The following is a 19,861-nucleotide window of genomic DNA, read 5'->3' on the forward strand; positions in this document are numbered from 1 at the left end:
AGCTTGGACAGCTCACCATAGAAATATGCACGTGTACCAAAAAAATATAAAAAATAAAAAAAAAAGTAAAAAATTTTACTTTCTGTAAAATATTGTTCAGTTTCAATTTCTAATTCCTATGGATTAAAAATAAAATCAAACAGTGTGAAATTAAAAAAAATTTCAGCACTTAATTACAGGGAATTCAGAGTCTCCATAAAGCCATTTTGTGGACCCCAGTTTAAAAGTTTCCTTCTAAATTCCTCTGTCCTCCCTATTACAGATGCAAGGGTAGCTTAAAAGAGACCAACAAACAATGTGTAAGGACTTGTGTATTTATTATGGCAAATTTATGGCAGTATAATTTCTTTTTCTAACAAAATGAATATATTGCCACATGTTCTAACATATGAAAGTATTTTGGAGAAGTAATGAATAACTTTTTCTAATTTGGCCCCCAAAAGTTCTAGGTAATTTTAGCTAAAATGCTGGTTTGGGCTGAAAATTAACCAGTTCAAACTGGTCCACCCCAGAGGGTCTGTCTCAACTTAGCCAGGGCAAATGTTGAACAGGTTCAAGTTTGGAACGTCAGCTCCCCAAGCTCAGTTGCCCCAAAGCCAGTGTGTGATGTGATTACACAGCTTTATTCTTAGCCCTGACAGCGGTGATGAAATGTTCTAAATCTATGTGGTCCAATATGGCAGCCACTAGCCACATATGACTACCGATCCCTTCAAATATAGCTCTTGCAACTGAGCAGCTGAATTTAAGGTTAAATAAAATGAAATAGCCACATGTAGCTAGTGGCTGCTGGACAGGATAACACAGTTCTAGAGAATTCAGAATTGAGTCTTCAAGCTTTGGGGCCAATTTTCAGACTCAGCCATGGGAAGGGAAACAGGAGACTGCCTATGATCTAAGCAGAACACATCATAGTTAGACAAGATAAGAAAGTAATGGTGATAAGCCCACATTCAGAGTAAATCCCAGCCTCCCCAGCTGAACAGGGAAATGCCTGAAATGTTATCTGGGCTCATGGGTTCTTGGACTCACAGGAGGAGGCCACCATGCTGACGACAATGGACGAGGAGGTACTGGAACTCTGCACCAGGACAGTCACTAGCACCCCGATCACCAGCCCCGCCACAGGGTTGGACATGATGGAGTTGTTGCTGAAGAACTGCCCGGCCACCTTTCCTGAAAAACAAACCCATGGCCACGTGATGGGGGTTAGGTGGGTGCTGAGTAACAGAAGTCTCCGGTCAAGACCAGCTGGCCATAGGTACCAGCCTCCAGACTTTCATCTTGGGCATCTTGCTTCCTCAGGCTTCTCCCCAGTGCTTCTCTGATGCCCTGACTCTGCCTCTGTGACCTAGTTTCCCATCCACCCCTGTTCCTCTTGTCCCTTCACCCTACACCCTCCCATCCTTCAACCACTTTCATCAGCAAGTCCCCCTCTCGTCTTCTCTTTTCATGAACCTGGCCTCAACTCTGTACTTGGCCCAATGAGTGCCAGTGCATCTCCTGATGCCCTCATTCTTGTCTCCGGGATGTATTCCCAATTCAGAAGATTTACCCAAGTGGATCTTCTCATTCTTTTCTATCTACCCCCCTTAGACCCCAACCCCTAGCCCCAGCCTATAATTGAATTCTGGGAGTGTCATTTTTGAGAATGTGCCTCTGAGACCATCAATCCACCCTCCGATACATTTTTTAAAAAAGACTGAGGCCCAGAGAATGGAGAGTGGAATGACTTGTCTGAGATAGAGTGCAAGGCCCCTTACTGATGCTGCCTTGGACCAGGGGGACCAGAGTGGCATCCAGCACGTCGGTCTGCTCCTCACACTTTCCCAGTTCTCCCAGGTCACAAAGATGAGTTCTCAAGAAAGGCACCAAGGGGTGCAGAAACCTATGGTCTTCCACGTCACCGGATCTGAGTTTAAATTCCACTATGCCAATTATGGCTGTGAAACTCAGTGCGGGGCGGTGACCTTCTTGAGCCTTGGCCTATTCCTGTGTAAGTGGGAAGGACTTTTGGGATGGAATGTTTAAGACAATGCCCCTGGAAATGCCTACATCAGTAGGCATTCAAAGCGTTGGCTCTTACTGTTGTCGCCCATCAGGGATACACAGGTGACCAAGTGTATGGTGATTACACTTCCAGGTCCCCTCACCCTCCATAGCCACACTCAGTGGTGGGAGGTGTTTAGGCAACTGCTCTGAATGCAGATCCCCTAGCACAGGACCCCTATCCTTCTCCAGCAAAGGGCCAGCTTTGATTTTTAGCAATGGCCTTAGCCTAAGAACACTCTTATTCAATAATCCCCTCAGGTGGGGAAGCCCAAAGACAGCAGGGATCTCTCAGATAAACCTTTAGGTCAAACAGGTTCCTGTCCAGTGTTCATAGACAAACACATGGAGCTGATCGCTTGGCCTTGACTCTAGCCCTGGCTCTGGCCTAAGCCACTTCAGCCAGCCAGTCATAGCTCTTTCATGGGCCTCAGTTTTCCTTTCTGTAAAATGGAGGCATGACTTCACAAGATGATCTGAGGTGGCTTCCAGTCCTAAAATACTCCAGGAGGCTGCAGCTGGAGAGGGCCTGCTGAGTTGTGACTTTCCAAACCAAATTCAATGAGAACACCGCCCCCAACCCAGACCTTTGACCTCTTCCATCCATACCTCCAACCAGCTGGAAGGCACTGCTGAGGACATCCAAGGAGCACACGAAGAAGTAGAGAAATACCAGAAGTAAAATAAATTTCCCAATCCCTTGGAAGACACAGAGAATCTTCCCTTTGGTGTCTCTCTCTGGGGGAGGGGAAAAGGCATGGAGGCTTTTAGTGTCCAAAACACTGAGAAGTTTGACGATGAGCTCGGAACTCCCCCACCTCCCCTCCCAGCCAGTCAGCTGTAATCTTATGGATCACAGGACCTAGAGATGGGATGTGTCCACGGCTGCAGTTTTCAAAGCAATTACCACTGTACTCCATTTCATTGAAACCTGTGGTGAAATGTCTCTAAAGCATTTGGCTCTGGGAGGAGGGGTCAGTGGGCCCTGGGGCACACACAGGCCAAGCAGGGCACATGCTTGTGCTGGGCTGAACCAGGGTCACTGGTGAGCCGTTAAGAGCACTCGCCCCTTGCTAAGCGTGGGGTCAGAGATAATGGCTGTCCTAAGCACCTTCCGAACCGCACGGAATACTGTCTACAAAGTGGCCACAAGGCAGCCGTCACAGCCCCCACCTGGAAGGGCTTGGGCCCTCATACATCCTGGAAGGCTACCTCCTTGGTGGCTGCTTTCGACACTCACTTTTAAAGTGGTTCTCACTTCCTCCCTCCCAGCTCCTTTACCCTCCCAGCTGTCTGATCCGCACAGACCTCACACCCTGCCTGGAAAAGAAGTACAGCATTTGCTTGCACCCCAGCTGTTCTGTCTGTATAGTCTGTCTTCTGCAAGCCTTCCCTGATGCCCACATTTAGGTGAGGGGACTCCTCTCCCCCAACCGCCGGGGCTCTCAGAGGCAGGGCCTCATCTATTTACTGCTGCATCTGCAGCACTGGACAGTACCTGGGACCTGGTTCAGCACAAAACGGATTATAAGGAGCAGCGCAGGGTCTGGCCTGGTTATAACCCCGATGCCGGCCCACATTTGTTGAATGAATGAATGAAAGAACAAAAACATGCCCCGGTCATCACAGGATGCTTGACTCTTTTTTTTTTTTTTTTTAAACCTATCTTCATAATAATACTGAGATGTAATTTGCCTTTTTTTTTTTTTGGCTGTGTTGGGTCTTCGTTTCTGTGCGAGGGCTTTCTCTAGTTGCGGCAAGTGGGGGCCACTCTTCATAGCGGTGCGCAGGCCTCTCACTATCGCGGCCTTTCTTGTTGCGGAGCACAGGCTCCAGACGCGCAGGCTCAGTAATTGTGGCTCACGGGCCTAGTTGCTCCGCGGCACGTGGGATCCTCCCAGACCAGGGCTTGAACCCATGTCCCCTGCATTGGCAGGCAGATTCTCAACCACTGCGCCACCAGGGAAGCTCTCAGGATGCTTGACTCTTAAGCTGGGTGGCATCCCCTAGCCAGGACCTTTGCTCAAACAATGGAAGGGAGAGGCTGGCACGAAGGAGGTGACGCTGTGAAGCTAGTAACCTCAATCCCTTGCCGATGGGCAGTCCCCTCCCGCCTGCCCCGGCTGGCCTCGTTTACCTGACCACTTGATGCCCGTGTCCTGAAGCTCGGGCAGGTTCCAGGGGTCTTCCCCCGCCGTGGGCTCCTCTATCAGTGCCATGGTGGAATAAGAGGGCAGAAGTTCAATCTTGGTGACAGGAGTGTCGGTGTCATCTGCCCAAACAAGCAGTGAAGACCATGAGGAACGAGGAACCATGCCTGGGTCTCCTCCTGGGTGTCCTCCCAGGGGGCCAGCCCAGGGCTGGAGGGGTGGCACTTACTTTTGCCGGTCTCCTTGCCTTTTGCGGGTGTGGTGGACTGCTGACCGGCAGCCCCTTCGATGTATTTATCCGAGTTAGGCTGGGCATTTTCCAACTCAGGCCAAGGAGCCATGGTCTGTGGATGGGAAAACAGTTTACAGAAGTAGCCACTGAAAGGAGGCACACTCAGTTTCTGTGACAAGAAGGGCCAGTGGTTGCAAAGATTTGGGGGAGGTAAGGGATTTCGTCCTTATACCTTCTAAGTATGGACCCTTAAGCACCATATTTCACACCTCTGTAGGCCTCCCTCAATCACTCACCCAGGCTGTCACTAAGTCAAACCACTGTTTCCAACTTTTCCAAAGCCACAAATCTATACATCAGTTGAGCCTTCTTTGATTGCTCTAACATTTGTCTTGGCCTCTGTCTTGATTCTCTCCTTTAGTCGGAAAGGGAACACGAACCCATTCATCTTCAGCAACTTGTGGTACCACCAAGTCCTCACGACCCTCCAGTAGGCTCCCCACCTGCTGCTCATTAAGGGACAAGTTCAAGTGCAGATCTGCGCCAAACCTCATCCAGTGGACTTAACGTCTATGTATACGCTCATACACATTCTACCTGCTTTACCTGCTGCTGGGTCTTCTATGAGAAGCGTGACACATTAGATCTGGTTCAAATCCCACAGGAGCCACTTCTCAGTGGGTGTGTGTTTAGGCAAGTCCCTTTATGCCTCTGAGCCATCTATAAAATGGGGACAATTCTTCATGCTTTGCAGGGTTATGAGATTAATGGTGACGCCTAGAAAGTGCCCGGTAAATAGTAGCAATGATTACTATGCCATGCTGCCTGGATTAACGACCCTTTGTCAGAACCACATTGTTCCCAGCCTTTGACAGAGACTTCCTCATAACCCATTTTCTCAACAAAGCCTCTCTCGGTTCCACGCAGAGGAAGCCTGGCTCCCGACAAGCCAGGACGTCCACTACTAGCATTCCTTGTCCTGACACACATCAGACAATGCGGCCCAAAGGACTGGAACGAACAATTCACAGAAGAGGAAGTACAAGGGGCTAAAATACTTATTACAAAATAGGAGTTCAGCCTCATCAGCCACCCAAGATATGCAAACCAAAACAGTGAGATAACTTTCAACTATCAAATTAGCAAAAAATAAATAAAAATTTGAGCATAATATGTCACTCTGGAGAAGATGCAGTGAAATAAGCACTGCTGAAGCTCTGGAAAGCAGTTGGCGAAATGCCTCAAATGCCCTACATTTTTCAAACATCTCTGACCCGATAATTTCACTGCTAGGAATTAAGAATCTAGGAACAATGGATAACTAATAAGAACCTGCTGTATAAAAAAATAAATAAAATTTAAAAAAAAAAAAAAGGAATCTAGGAACATTTTTTTTTCCCTCAGAAAATCAAAACTACCTGCCTTGCTCTGATCACCTCTTTGGAGAGCGTTTCCCAGAACCTTTGTCTATTTGTTTCCTTTCCTATTTTTCTTCAATAGATCTATTTCCTGCTTACCAGAATGTAAGCCCTACCAAGAAAGGGGGCTTTGTCTTACTCATAACTGCATCCTCAGCGTCTACAGCTCTGCCTGGGACATTGACAGTGCCCAATAAATATTGGTTGATGAATGAATGTGATGCAGGCCAAAATGCACTATAATTTACAGAGTGAAAAATAAAAACAGGAAACTATTGTATTAACTATGGTACATCCATGCAGCATAATAGCATGCCATTAAAAATGTTATAAAGAACCAGCAAAACAAACCAAAAAAAAAAAAAAAAAACCCAGGAAAATGCTTTAGATGAATTGTGAATAAAAGGCACACTTATGTCCCATTCACAGTATGATCTCAGTAAGGAACCAGAAATGTTCAATGGGGTTCAGAGTGGGTGATAGGATTGTCTGTGATTATTTTCTTCTATCTGAAATTTCCATATTCTTTTAAGAGATGCAGCCCAACCCCCAAACCCACAAAGGTAAAATGGTTCAGGACACCTGTATTATTACTGTCACTCATACTGACAAAGCTAGAAGTTAAAAGAAGCTGATTCTGTGAGCCCCATCATGAGAGGATTTCATGAATTTGTTTGGCCCAGGGAACTTTTTGACTTTCCCCATGCAACTGCAGAGCATGGCACAGACTTCTGCGATCACAGGGAACATCCTGCAGTCATTGGCTTCCAGGAAGGCATAGGCCAGGTCTTTCCTTCCAGCTTAAGAAGCACCCAGCACAGGGCCTGACACCCAACAGGCCTCGTGCGCTTTCTGAGCAGGATGCTGGGACCTGTCTCGCCAGCAAAAGCCAATATTTATTGAGCCAGGCTGTGCTCTACCTCACTACCACCCATTTGGGGAGGTGTTTTTATTCTCCCATTATACAGATGAAGAAACTCAAGCACAAGGAGACTTATAACTTGCCCAAGGTCCCACATAGTAGAGCCTTAGACACAGGTCAGTTTGAATCCAGAGTCTCCTGCAGCCACTCAAGCATGTGTCCTACCGGTGTGACTCATCTGGCACTCCATCACACATCATTGCAATACTTTTTAATTGATTTCTGATAACAAAAACTATCATTTTAATGAGTACCAAAGAGGTGCCAGGGGCTGTGCTGGTGCTTGACACATATTATGTCATTTAGTCTTTAGGCAAGAAAGGGGTCATAGGGGCTTCCCTGGTGGTGCAGTGGTTGAGAGTCTGCCTGCTAATGCAGGGGACACGGGTTCGAGCCCTGGTCTGGGAGGATCCCACATGCCGCAGAGCAGCTAGGCCCGTGAGCCACAATTACTGAGCCTGCTCGTCTTGAGCCTGTGCTCCGTGGCGGGAGAGGCCACGAAAGTGAGAGGCCCGTGCACCGCGATGAAGAGTGGCCCCCGCTTGCCACAACCAGAGAAAGCCCTCGCACAGAAACGAAGACCCAACACAGCCATAAATAAAATAAATAAATAAGTTAATTAATTAATTTAAAAAAAAAAAAAGAAAGAAAGAAAGGGGTCATGAGCATCGCCATTTACAAATGGGAAAAAAACTGGAGCTCCAAGACATCTAAGCAACTTGTTCAAAGTCACCCAGTAGGTGAGTGACAGAGCCAGTTTTTAAACACAGCTCCACCTGTCAGTGAGGCTATGGCCCATATCCCCAATATCCTTGGCTGTGACAGACATATCTTCCTGGAGCACTGTTTTAACCCACACAATTGGGGCAAGGGAATGTTAAATAATGTGGCCAGTGGATGATTTACATTTGACTAATCCTATGAAGGGTTATTGTGATGATCAAGTGTGTCATGTTTTAAAAGCTCTCAGAACAGTGACTGACATATTGTAAACCTTGTGTGATTATCAAGGATCATACTAAAATGAGCATGGACATATTATAGTACAAAATGCAAGATGTATAATTAAAAATTAAAGGAAAGAAAACAGAACACAAAAAACTGCTTTGAGCTTGCAACTGGCTGTTCTGGGCTCACTCACAGACCTCCAAGGATTTAAATATCTGCCTCTCTGCTCTTGGGGGCATTCTGAAGGAAAAATTTGGAAATTGCGACCTTCTACCATCTTTCTCTCTCTTATAATCTTAGTTCACCCTAGAGTTGTTCTCCTATCATTTATGCACACTTATACTGCCTTCTCAACTACAATTTAAGTTTTAGAGGGCAGAAACCCTGTTAAGATTTTCCTCCCAGCGCTCAGTAGACCACACATAGTAGGTACTGTACATTTGCGAATGGAGGAGTCATATAGGGTTTGCTGGGGGAAACCCTAGAAGGTTTGCTGTGTCCTGGATCCACACTGATCATGACCAGGAAACAAATCAAGCCTGAATTTTACTGATGAGTGCTTGTTCCTCATCACCATATGCAAGTTGGGTTGGCCAAGATCTGCTGGATGGAGCAACGGTATCAAGAAGCTGCAACCGGGATGTCACAGCAGTGCCACTTGGGAAATTCTCATCAGCAGTAAGGTGTTATTATTTAAACTGTTTCCGGTGACTGGATTTCTGACTGATCAGAATCATTTTCTTTCAAGAAGTGAACAAAGCATCTAGCGAACTCAGAAACAGACACGTCTACGGTCTGACATCCAAGTAATTCACAATAATACAAGCAACAGAATGGGCAGACACTCATTTCCACTGAACTGGACAGAAAGGAGTAGAATATGGCTGTAAGAGATCCCACAAGCTAGGGTACCTTGAATACTTCCTCTGTGTGAGGCCTGCGCTGGCTTCCTTCCCTTCCAGGTCCTGGGTCCTCATTTACTATTAATCAGCATCACCAAGAAGCAAAGGCAACTTTCTAATGAAATTCTCTACTCTTCCTTCCTGGAAATCTTGCTTCCCCTACTCCAAGTTCAGCCATTTGTCAGAAGCCCAAATCCCCTTTACAAATTTTCCCTGATGAAGCAATCATTTCTCCTCATCCAGTTCAGTGGGCTCTCCTTATCCTTGACTTCTGCATCTACGGATTCAACCAACCACAGATGGAAAACATTCAGGGAAAAAAACATATTCCAGAAAGTTCCAAAAAGCAAGAGCTAAATTTCCAGCACACAGGCAACTATTTCCATAGTGTTTACGTTGTATTTACAACTATTTACACAGCATTTACACTGTATTAGGTATCATAAATAATCTGTCTAGAGATGAGTTAAAGTACATGGGAGGATCGCACTGGTTATGTGCGAATATTACACCATTTTATACACGGGACTCTGGGAAAGTCCTGGAATCAATTCCCGCAGGCAGACACCGAGGGACCACTGTTCTTCATTTCCTGGTACATTCATCTACTCCACCATCACTCACTGGGCGTTCACTGTGCTAGTCGCCTGCAGGTAAGGAGAGGAGGTGCAGGTCCACACACCGAAGCACTGCCCCCCAGAGGGGCAGGCAGCCAGGAGTCATCAAACCCAGCCCAGGACATTCTGAGGCAGCTGCCCCCCCCATCGCCGGCTCCCAGCCCTCCCTCCACACCCCCCCCACCCCCGGCTCAAGTTGCTCTTCTCAGGACCTGGAAAGTGGTGAAATGCAGGCCACCTGGCACCCAACCATTGCACTAGGCAGCGTGGCTGCGGAGCCCCATTGCCCCGGACTCCCCAGCCAGCAAAGCCCCAGCGCTCCCAATAGGCTCCCCCCGCAGATTTGGAGTAAAGGAGGACTTGGAGCAAACAGTCCATGATTAGTCCCGAGACTAGGCAGCTGCTCAGTACGCTGATACCCTGGCGCTTGTCACATGGCACCGGGAGAGAGAGAGCCATGCAGTAGGTGAGGGCCTTGCAGAGCCCTGCCACTCACTGTGTGTGAGCCTGAGCCTCGGTTTCATCATCTCAAAAATGGGGACAGTACTCACTGAGCTGTTGTGAGACTACTCGACTAATGAGTGTAGGTGAGGCCCCCAGCAGAGTGCCTGGCAGGGTGAACACTCAGAACTTTGTGAAATGAATTGCATCACAAACAATGAAGGGCCTCAACTCCACTTTGCCCCAGAGCATAAGCTCTTCATCTCAGTGCACAGCTGAGTGGACCTCGGTAAATATTTGCGCGACAAATGAATCCAAAGCACCTAAGAAAAAAGGATCTAACGTTTGTTTTGCCATGGGGAGTGTCCTATGTGATCTGTGACCTCATTAAATCTTATAATAAGGAAGTCTTCTTTCCAGTTTACAAAGAAACTGAGGCACAGAGAAATTTTAAAAGTCCCACAGTGAGACTTCCCTGGTGGTCCAGTGGTTAAGACTCCGCGCTCCCAATGAAGGGGGTGCGGGTTCGACCCCTGCTGAGGGAACTAAGGACTCACATGCCCCACGGTGCGGCTGAAAAAAAAAAAAAAAGTCCACAGCTACCTAGGGCTAGTCAGGATTTCAACCCAGGACTGCTGGTTCCAAAGCCGGAGAGGCTTTCAATAGAGCTCTCAGCCAGGTGCCAAGACAGGAAGGAATAGTTATGCTCTGGGCCGCATCAAAGCGGCAAGGCGCCTCAGGTCCAGGCTCAATGGGGGCTCTGAAGGTGTCTGAGATAGCTGGCTGGGCTCGCACCTCTGCAGGGGTCACTCCTGCCTAGTCATTCAGACAGCTGGAAATGCCAGCTAAGATGCTCTAACGGCAGGCTGCTGATTCCCTACAAAGGCTCAGGCATACCAGAGGCCTGGATTCGGCATATGCCAAGACTTTTAGTAGGCACTGGCCAGACAGAAGATGTAGCCTGAATCTGAGGCCACTACTCCCAGGGGTGTGGCAGACACTAGCCTGTCTGGAACCCGATTCCCTTGGGAAGGGGTTTGGGGGCCCGAGGGGTCCTTGGAGCCTGTGTTCCCCTCCAAAGGCCTTCTCCCATCCTTATTCCTCTGATTCAGCTGTTCCCTCTCCGCGACTTCCCCCAAGGTTGTACTCTAGCACTCTCCTGCTACCTGCCAAAAGCAGAGAAGGGTAAAGTCATCCCTTTTGGCAGTTTGGTACTAATACCCAGAAAAGTGTTTTTTATTGCCCAGGCACAAGATTAGTGACTATGACTGCACATCTGCTCCCTTGCCCCCGCCCCAAGCTCCTCCCTTATAATTGAGCTGGCTGTATTGATAACTCTTTTGGCTCAATTTCCTGCATCCACATGTGTACCCAATGCCAAGAGGAACTCTTGTAGGCCAAGGAAAATAAACTGCTCAGCCTTCTCAGACCTGGGCAGGAGGGAAATGTAGGGCACCTGGAAGTCACCCAACCGCTATGCTCTGCATTGTTTGAGCCTCTCCAACCAGGACCTGTTCTGGGGACACCTGCGATCAGAATAGCAGCAGCTCAAGGCCATCTGAAGAAGTGGGGAGAGGAGGAAGGAGGCACGGGGCATCGTCCTGCTGAGAGACCTCAATACGCAGGCATTTTCCCACCGGGCTGTGGCCTCCACAAGCACAGGGAGAATGACCTTGAGCTCCCAGCACGCAGGACAGTGTAGACAGTGTCTGCCAGCCAAATACTTACTGAGTGATTTGTGCCAGGCACTGCAGTAAGCCCTGTTCACAAATTAACCTGTTTAATCTCACAAGCACTTGATATATTCCTGTCAATTTGCTTGAAGTATTTGTACCTTAGTACCAATGTTATCCCCATTCTACAGAAAAGCAAACCGAGGCACAAAGAAATGAATTGCTTCAAATCGCACTAAGCCTTCAGAGACAACTCAAGCATGGGTATTCTGACTCCAATGTTCTCAATATGCTCAAGAAATATTATCTTATACTTTGAAAGAATGACCAAGACTTCAAAAATTCCCAAGAAGGCAGTGGTTACTTTCCTTCAGCTTCCTCTAGCCATCATAAAGCAAAATAATCCCCAGAGAACACGGTGGTGGAGGAGGGAGGCATGTGAGACACAGAATCAATTGGCTCAGTTTTACCTTGATGAATGGCTTTAGACTTTCGAAGATATGCACTAATAGGATTTTTAAAAGATGTTTACCCTACTGCTTTAAACTAAGGCCCTCTGACCAAACCACACCCTCCCTCATAGTGCACTTCCAATCTGTATTTATGATATTTTAGAATAAATCCTGCAATTAACTTATAACCATATCAATTATTTTGTAATTTGGGGGGCAGAGGTTTAAAAGGGTTAATTTATAAAAGATAAGCATCTATAAATATCTTGCAATCTTTTTGCAGCCTTCTTTCTGTACTGTTTTGCATTTTTAAATTCACTGGGATGAATTAATTCTCTGGGATGCCCTGACTACTCCCAGATGATACTGCCTTTCTGTCCCCAGGGTGGAGTTGGGGGGAAGGCAGGAGGAAGGCGGGGTGGAAGGTAGCTAAAAATTAAAATTTTATTCTAAATCACTGATCCCGAGAAGATGTTTTCTTCATTAAAGTGAATTCAGGCTACATTTATGTCCGATTCGTGTCTAACAGCAATAACCCAGACATCCATCCTCCCACCACTGGGGACTTGTTTCAGTGAAACAGTTGAGTGACTTAGGGTGGATTTTGGAGGGGGCAGTTTAACACCCAAACCTTTACAAAGCATGCAGTTCCCAAAGTTACAAAAAATAGAGAAGAGATCATTATCAGCTAGTTGGCTGGCAGGGGTGAGAGATTCAAACACACTTAACAATCTGAAACAATGGTTACTGCCATGAGGCACAACTTTTTCAAGAACACTCAACAGAGAACAGGTTAAAGAATTCCAGCACAGGAGCCAGGAAAGGAAGAAGTCAAACAGGGCTGGAGCAAGCAGAGCTAACACAAATCTCTTGGTGAACCTAAACAGGCAGGAAGAGGGGATTCTAAGTGATGAAATCCACAAGCCACCTCTGTGAAATCAACAAGTTTGAGAAAGTTGCCTCCTCACTAAGGGAAAAGGAGAGACTTTCTTCACCTCAGTACCAGCTACCCAGGGAATCTGAAGACTGAATTAACTCCACTCCACATGCCTCCCTTTCTTACCTGGAGATGCTTGAGCTCCCCAACACAACCTTGCACACATCTCCCCAGCCCACCAGCCTGGTACCTTGACTCCGAAAACACTGAAAAATTGTGGGCTCTGTTTTCCAAAGACAAGCGGAAGGCTGTCTGATGCTGCCTGCCCTGATGGGACCAGCAAACCAGGACTGTATCTTGCAAGTCACTTTAGATAAATAACCCTGCAAACTAGAACAGTAGCACGTGGAAGTCACACTGGGGGAGGCACGGCATCACCAGACAGCCACCCAAACCTGGAATTTTCAGCGAAGGAAAGACAGCAGAAAAGACAGACCATTCTGTTCCCCTTCTTGTAAAGAGGGAGAAACTGCAGCCCAGGGGCACACAGGGACCTCCCTCAGATCACACTGCTAGTTAATGTGCACTTCCAATCTTCTTCGTACGGGGTAGGAATCCCCAAACATCTATTATTTTAGAATCCCCAAGTATGCCACTACTAAGAGTGTAGTCATAGGCGTTGAAATAATAACAGCAGCAACAGTAAGTAGAAACAGTAAGAAGAAAAAGAAACATCTGAACATTTGGGGGAGATTATGTTTTTCTCTTCCAAGCCCAAAGCCAGCCAAGTTCCTTGAGGTCAGGATAGAGGGAGATCTAAAAGAATTAAGTAAATTAAAAGTGAATTAAGGTTCTTTCAAGAGCCAGAAGGGAGGAGGAAGCGCCCTGACCCCAGCGGCGGTACTCACCGGCACTCTCTGCGCAGGTAATGGACCGGAGCAGGCACCCAGGTAGAGCTCGGCGCGCTGATATATATCGGGAAGGTGTTGCGCAAAAAGGCCGGCGGCAGCTGCAGTCATCACGCCCCTCGCACATTCCAGGACCGCCTGCGGCCGCCGCCGGGGCACTACTTACCCGCCGGCTTAATGAGCCCATCGTGACCTCGCCCACTGCGCCGAGGAAAGAGGCGGCCGGGCTGCGGGGAGAAACTTCAGACGGCCCCCCGCTCCCGAAAGGCGGCGAATGTCCCCGCGCCCAGAGCCCCCGGCTGCTGCACGCCCGCGCCGCCCCGTCGCAGGCCGCCCGAGATCCCAGACAAGGCGGGCTAGGGGGGCTCCCTGTCCCCAGCTTCCTCCTCCCCAAGAACCTGAACCTTCCAGTTTAGCTCCTCTAAGGCTGAAGAGGTCAGAGACATTGAGACATAGATAGAAGCCAACTGGAAACTCAGGGACAAATCTTTCCAAAACAAAGCCAGGATTGTTCGCCTTATCAGGCTCCGGGATGCTTTCTGCCCTAGTAGCTTGGAGTCAGTAGTCAGACACTTGGCCAGCTGGAGCCCTGGGTCTGCGACAGGTCGGTGCTGGCTTAGCCAGGCTGAGAAAGGCGAGGAGGGCTGATCTCACTGCCAGAACGTCCTGCCTGCCTGTCCCGGCTTTGGCAAACCGTGGCCCTTATTTCACCTTCCGCTCTGCCCTGTATTCCCTGTGTGACCACACATGTTTCTCCATCCTGGCTTTGAGAAGACCTGTCCCAGGGAGAGCCCATCATGACACATCAAAGCAGCAGCTCATTTATGTGCGGAGCAAACACTTCCTCCAGGGCCCACACAATGCCTTCCTTGGGGTAAGAGTGGCTCCCTTTCCAGCTGAGGTTAGAGGGGTTAGCGAGCATGACATAGGATTACTCAGGATTTGCTGAGCCGGGATCAAACTTGGGTTTTATTCCAATACCCAGGCACTTTCCCGCTGCCAACCGGTCCTGGTTTTACATCTGAGGAAAGGGAGGCTTAGCAAGTTTACGAGTTGCCCAGTAGCCTACAACTAATAGTGGAAGTGCCCCATTGGAACTAGGTTGGTTTCATTCGAAAACCAAGAGTTCTCTCCACCATAAGGGGGAAGAAGTCAGGAGTGCTGCTTCCAGGAATCCACAGAGCGAGGCTCTCCCTGGGGCTGAGAAGTCAGTGGTTACACACACTAACTCTGGGGTCAAACTGCCTGAGACCAGTTTCCTGTTCTGCCCCTTGCTTTTTCCCTGCCTTCATTTGCTTGTCTATAAAATGGAAATAATGAACGCTCTCTGTGAAAGTGAGCTAAAATATTTATAGCATATAGAACAGTACGTGGCATATGAAGAGTCCTCAGTACATGTTAACTGTTAAAAGTTTCGCTGGGAGCCTCTCGTGTTGGGAGATGAGTGGGAAGCTTTGATTAGACTCATCTGGAACCTTGGGACTCTGAGGTCATTCTCCACAGACTCAAATGCTGGTCACATCAGTCCAAGGGCTGAGACATATTGCTTGGAGAGTGGGCACTAGAAATCAAATCAGGTCAGCCTGTTCTTATTAGAGGGATAATGATTTTGCCAGTGGGCGCTGGTCTTAAAAGCCGGCCCTGGGAGACAGTGGGCAAGCAGCACCTTCCCAGGGAGTGACTTCTAAAGCAGAGTCCACCAGTGATAGGCATTCACTGGCAGGTGCTTCCTGGGCTCAGCTCCGCCTCCAGCCCTAGGCAGCCTGCAGATTCATCTCGGGGGGGGGGTTCCCTTAATTCCCTTCCCAATTAGGGCAGGCCTTAATTGGACACTCATCCCGCTGAGCCTCCCCCAGTAACTGTGGGCTTTATATGGGGTATGGATCTAACTGTGTTCACATTGCCTTCATATCACTCCCAACAAGGAGCTGACAGACGGGAATTTCAAAAACTTGGAGAAGGTCTCAGGTCTCCCTTTTATGTTCCAGTTGAAAAGGCAAAATGCTGTTTCAATCAGGAGGCTTTTTTTTTTTTTTTTAATGGGAAGGGATTTCATTTATAGATCAGGGATGATATCTGTTTGAGTCTAGTTTGAGATTGTAGGGTTTTTGTATTACTTTGTACAGTGAAGAGAAAGGGTGGATGGTGTGTGTGCATATAACTCTAGAATCTGTCCCTTTAGCGGAACATATTTTCCTATCTTCATTCCAAATTTGATACTATCACCATTTAGCATTTTAAAGTACAGCCTATGTTTACCCGTAAACTTCTAAACTACTTTCCTTCAGCATACATTGTTTGCCTGCTGTTGTCCTATAAAGTAGAATTGACTGAATTAGATGATACTATTAAGGTGGATCTGAGGCCCACCTAGAAACCACATAGTGTCTTGCCCAAAGCTACAACACTCTGAGCTAATATATGTCCACATCCCTTACTGAGTCTCTGGGGCCAGATGTATTTCAGAATTTAGGAATTTACATTTTTAGAAAGATGCGGATACTCTAATGGGACCTGGGCAGCATCCTGTAATCAAACTTGTTGATATTTTTACTGTAAAAATGTATAAATATTGGTAGTAAGTGGAATAAATTTGATTTTATACATCAGGCTAGGGCATTAAATGAGTTTTTAAATTGCAGGTTAGAGATCATGACTGTTTTTTTTTTCTTTTGGCCACAGCCAAGTATTTTACATTTATTTATAATATTTTACATATGTAGGGTAATTTACATTATCTATACATGTGTTCCATTTATCTATACTTTTATTATAAACATTTTAATTTTTTAAAAATTTTTTATTTTTTTGGTTGCACCGCACAGCTCGTAGGATCTCAGTTCCCCGACTAGGGTTCAAACCCATGCCCCCTGCAGGGGAAACGTGGAGTCTTAACCAGTGGACCAAGAGGGAATTCCCCATAAGCGTTTTTAAACATGCAGAAAAGTGGAAATATTTTTACACTGAACACCTATATACATATTACCTAGATTTAGTAATAAATATTTTACTATACTACTTGCTTTCATTACATATCTATCCATCTATCAATTCTTCTATTAGTCCACTATTTTTGCTTAATTTTTCATCAGTTCACTTCAGCTATAAATTCTTCAGCATACATATTATTAACCAGAGTTCAATATTTCTTTCTGGTTTATTTTCTAGGTAAAATTTATGTAAATGAATGTGAATTGTACATTTTGACAAGTACGTATGCTTGTGAAACTCAAACTCCTATCAAGATATAGAGTATATCTACCATCCTGAGAAATCCCCTCATACCTCTTCCCAATAAATCTAAACTTTCCCTCCCCAAAAGGCATGATGCTTACAACTGTTTTCCACCAGAGATTAGTTTTTTCTGTTCTCAAACTCCAAAAAAAGGGAATTGTAGAATATGTGCTATCTTGTGGAAGACTTGATTCATTCAGCCTAATGTGGTGTGTATTAGTAGCTTTTTTACTTTTTAAATTGAGGTATAATTGACATATAACATTATATAAGTTTCAGGTGTACAACACAATGATTCACTATTTGCATATAAAGTGAAATGATCACTACAATAAGTCTGGCTAACATCCATCCCCATACAAAGTTACAGGATTTTTTTCTTATGATGAGGACTTTTAAGGTCCTTTATTGAGTGCTTACTGAGTGCAATTACTGTTGTAAACGTTTTACATATACAAAGTCATTAATCCTTATAATATTATGAGCTAGATATAAAGGCCAGGAAACGGGGCCCCAGAGAAGTCAAACAACTTACCCTGATATTATAGGACTAGTAGGTAGCAGAATTAAGATCTTAACCCAGTTAACAAATTTCAACCACAGAATCAGCAAAGTTTTTTGCTACTTTCTTACCTCATTTTCCTTATACGGATATTTGGTTGCCCAGAGGACTTGTGTGATGAAAGGGATGAAATAAGACAGAGAACTCAGAAACACATATGGATACTTGCTTTACAACAATATCACTGCAGAGCAGTAGGGTAAAGAAAATCTGCAATAAATGGATATCCAAATGGGAACAAATGTAATACTCTCCACCTATACACCCACACTCTGCCTCCGCCGCACAAGAATTTATCTAGAGGTAAAAGGCAAAACAATAGGACTTCTAGAAGACAAAATAGGCAAATAGTCATGAACTCAAGGTAGGAAAAGACTTCTTCAATAGAATACAGGATGCATTAACCATAAAGAAAAAGATATTTTGAGAGAGTGAAAAGGCCAACCAGAGTCAAGGGAAAGATTTGGAACACATATAATTGACTAAAAGCTTATTCCAAAATATGTAAAGAATGCCTGTATCTCAAGAAAAAAGAATTCAATTGAAAAATGATCAGGAAGTTCCTGGTGTTCCAGTGGTTAGGACTCCATGCGTCCACTGCAGGGGGCGCAGGTTCGATCCCTGGTCAGGGAACTCAGATCCTGCAAGCCACGCGGCGCGGCCAAAAAAAAAAAAGAAAAATGGTCAAGACTAGAACAGGGACTTCACAAATGAAGATCGTTAATAAACACATTAAAGGTTTATTTATCATAATTGAGGGGAATGCAAATTGAACCACAGTGAGATTTAAACCCTGTGTATATACGTCCACTCCCAGGCCTCTGCCCAAGAGAAAGGTGCACCTATGTTCACCAAAAGGCATACACAAAATAGCCCACAAAATGGCTTGGATGTCCATTTCCATTCATAGAATGGAATATTAACTGTGAAACACTCCTACAATGACATACTATTATGAAATTGCCATTCTTTGTAGTCAAAAGTTGTCAAATAATATTCATCAATGAAAATGAACCATTTATTTATTGTTCCATGGAACTAAATGGATAAGTCTCATCTCACAAACATAATGTTAAGTTAAAGAACTAAAGGTTTGGGACTTCCCTGGTGGCGCAGTGGTTAAGAATCCTCCTGCCAATGCAGGGGACACGGGTTCGAGCCCCAGTCCGGGAAGATCCCACATGCCACACAGCAACTAAGCCCGTGCGCCACAACAAGAGAAGCCACCGCAATGAGAAGCCTGCGCACCGCAACGAAGAGTAGCCCCCGCGTGCAGCAACGAAGACCCAAAGCAGCCATAAATAAATAAATAAATTTATTTAAAAAAAAAAAAAGAAAGAAAGGTTCATACTGTTTGATTCTACTTATAGAAAAGTCCCAAACCAGCCAAAACTAAAATCTTAGTGTTCAATAATGCATGCATAAGTGGTAAAACTCTGAAGAAAAGAAGCAAAAACTGGGAATTCCCTGGCGGTCCAGTGGTTAGGACTTGGTCCTTCCACTGCAGGGGGCATGGGTTTGATCCCTGGTCAGGGAACTAAGATCCCACAAGCTGCGCAGTACTGCCAAAAAAAGAAGTCAGGTAAAGGTCACTTTGGTGGGAAGGAGGGAGTAAGAGTGAAGGGATATTAGGGGAGTTCTGAGGTGTTGACAGTCTCCTTCTTGGTTGTAGCTGTTTGTTCTGTGATAAATCCTTGAGTTATACTAATCTTGTGTATTTTTTTCTATGAATATGTCACAATTAAAAATTTCATTGGTATTAGGGAGGAAAGCAGGGAAGAGGGTACGTTCTGAGTTATGTCACTGAGTTGAATCCTTTTAAAGCCAGTAAGTTTGAGCCACTTACTGGCTATGTCACATAAATGTTTAATCATCAGCAGAGCTAGTACTTTTATGTGGCTTGCTCTGTCCAGGATGCTTAACCAATTGTTGGTTCGTCAATTGGCCCCATACACAGGGGCAGGGAGAGACCAAAGAGGCAGCCACTTCAGATTGATAGGTGGCAGGTTTAATAAGCTAGGGAACTCACACATGAGGCTTGTCTTGGGCAGCTGCAGGACAAGTAGATTTCTGCAGCCACCCGCCAGAATCTTACAAGTTTATATGGAAGCCTTAAATGGACTCAGTCCCATATACCACCCAGATGGTCTCAACAACACTTTACTCTCCCAGGCTGTGTCCTTGAAACTGTTCCCACCGTGGGAACAGTTGGCAGAATGTACGTTCCAAGGACAGGGGAAGGGGTGAGGAGCCCCCAGTTGCCTGGGTCCAGCTCGTGGGTCAAATGGCGGTCACGTTCTCTCTATTACCTCCTCTAACACCAATTATGTGATAAACTTTTAAAACAGAACACACAGACTTTCCTGCCGGGAACAAACTGAATATAACAACCTCCTCATGGCTTATTGACTTATGATCATTTTACGAAATCCAATGACAATCCCATAACTCCTTAAGCGCTTCAGAGCTGTTTTTA

General features: G+C 45.9%; 1 protein-coding gene across 4 annotated transcripts in view; it reads right to left on the bottom strand.

Annotated features, from left to right (window-relative positions):
• Positions 1-19,861, bottom strand: part of SLC34A2 (solute carrier family 34 member 2) — a 63,219-nt gene that overhangs the window by 13,194 nt on the left and 30,164 nt on the right. For 2 of the 4 annotated variants that reach the window (XM_082389261.1, XM_082389260.1), the window contains exons 2-5: positions 4,429-4,543; positions 4,187-4,321; positions 2,659-2,787; positions 1,033-1,176 (exon numbers count right to left, since the gene is read on the bottom strand). In XM_082389261.1, coding sequence (XP_082245387.1) covers positions 1,033-1,176; positions 2,659-2,787; positions 4,187-4,321; positions 4,429-4,540 — 520 coding nt within the window. In that variant the 5' untranslated portion in view covers positions 4,541-4,543. Of the gene's footprint in view, positions 1-1,032; positions 1,177-2,658; positions 2,788-4,186; positions 4,322-4,428; positions 4,544-13,589; positions 13,781-19,861 lie in introns of those variants that run through there. The other 2 variants (XM_082389259.1, XM_082389262.1) reach the window with 2 other exon arrangements.

The sequence above is a fragment of the Balaenoptera borealis genome (assembly GCF_965194805.1).
Source record: "Balaenoptera borealis genome assembly, chromosome: 4".
Classification (NCBI taxonomy): Eukaryota; Metazoa; Chordata; class Mammalia; order Artiodactyla; family Balaenopteridae; genus Balaenoptera; species Balaenoptera borealis.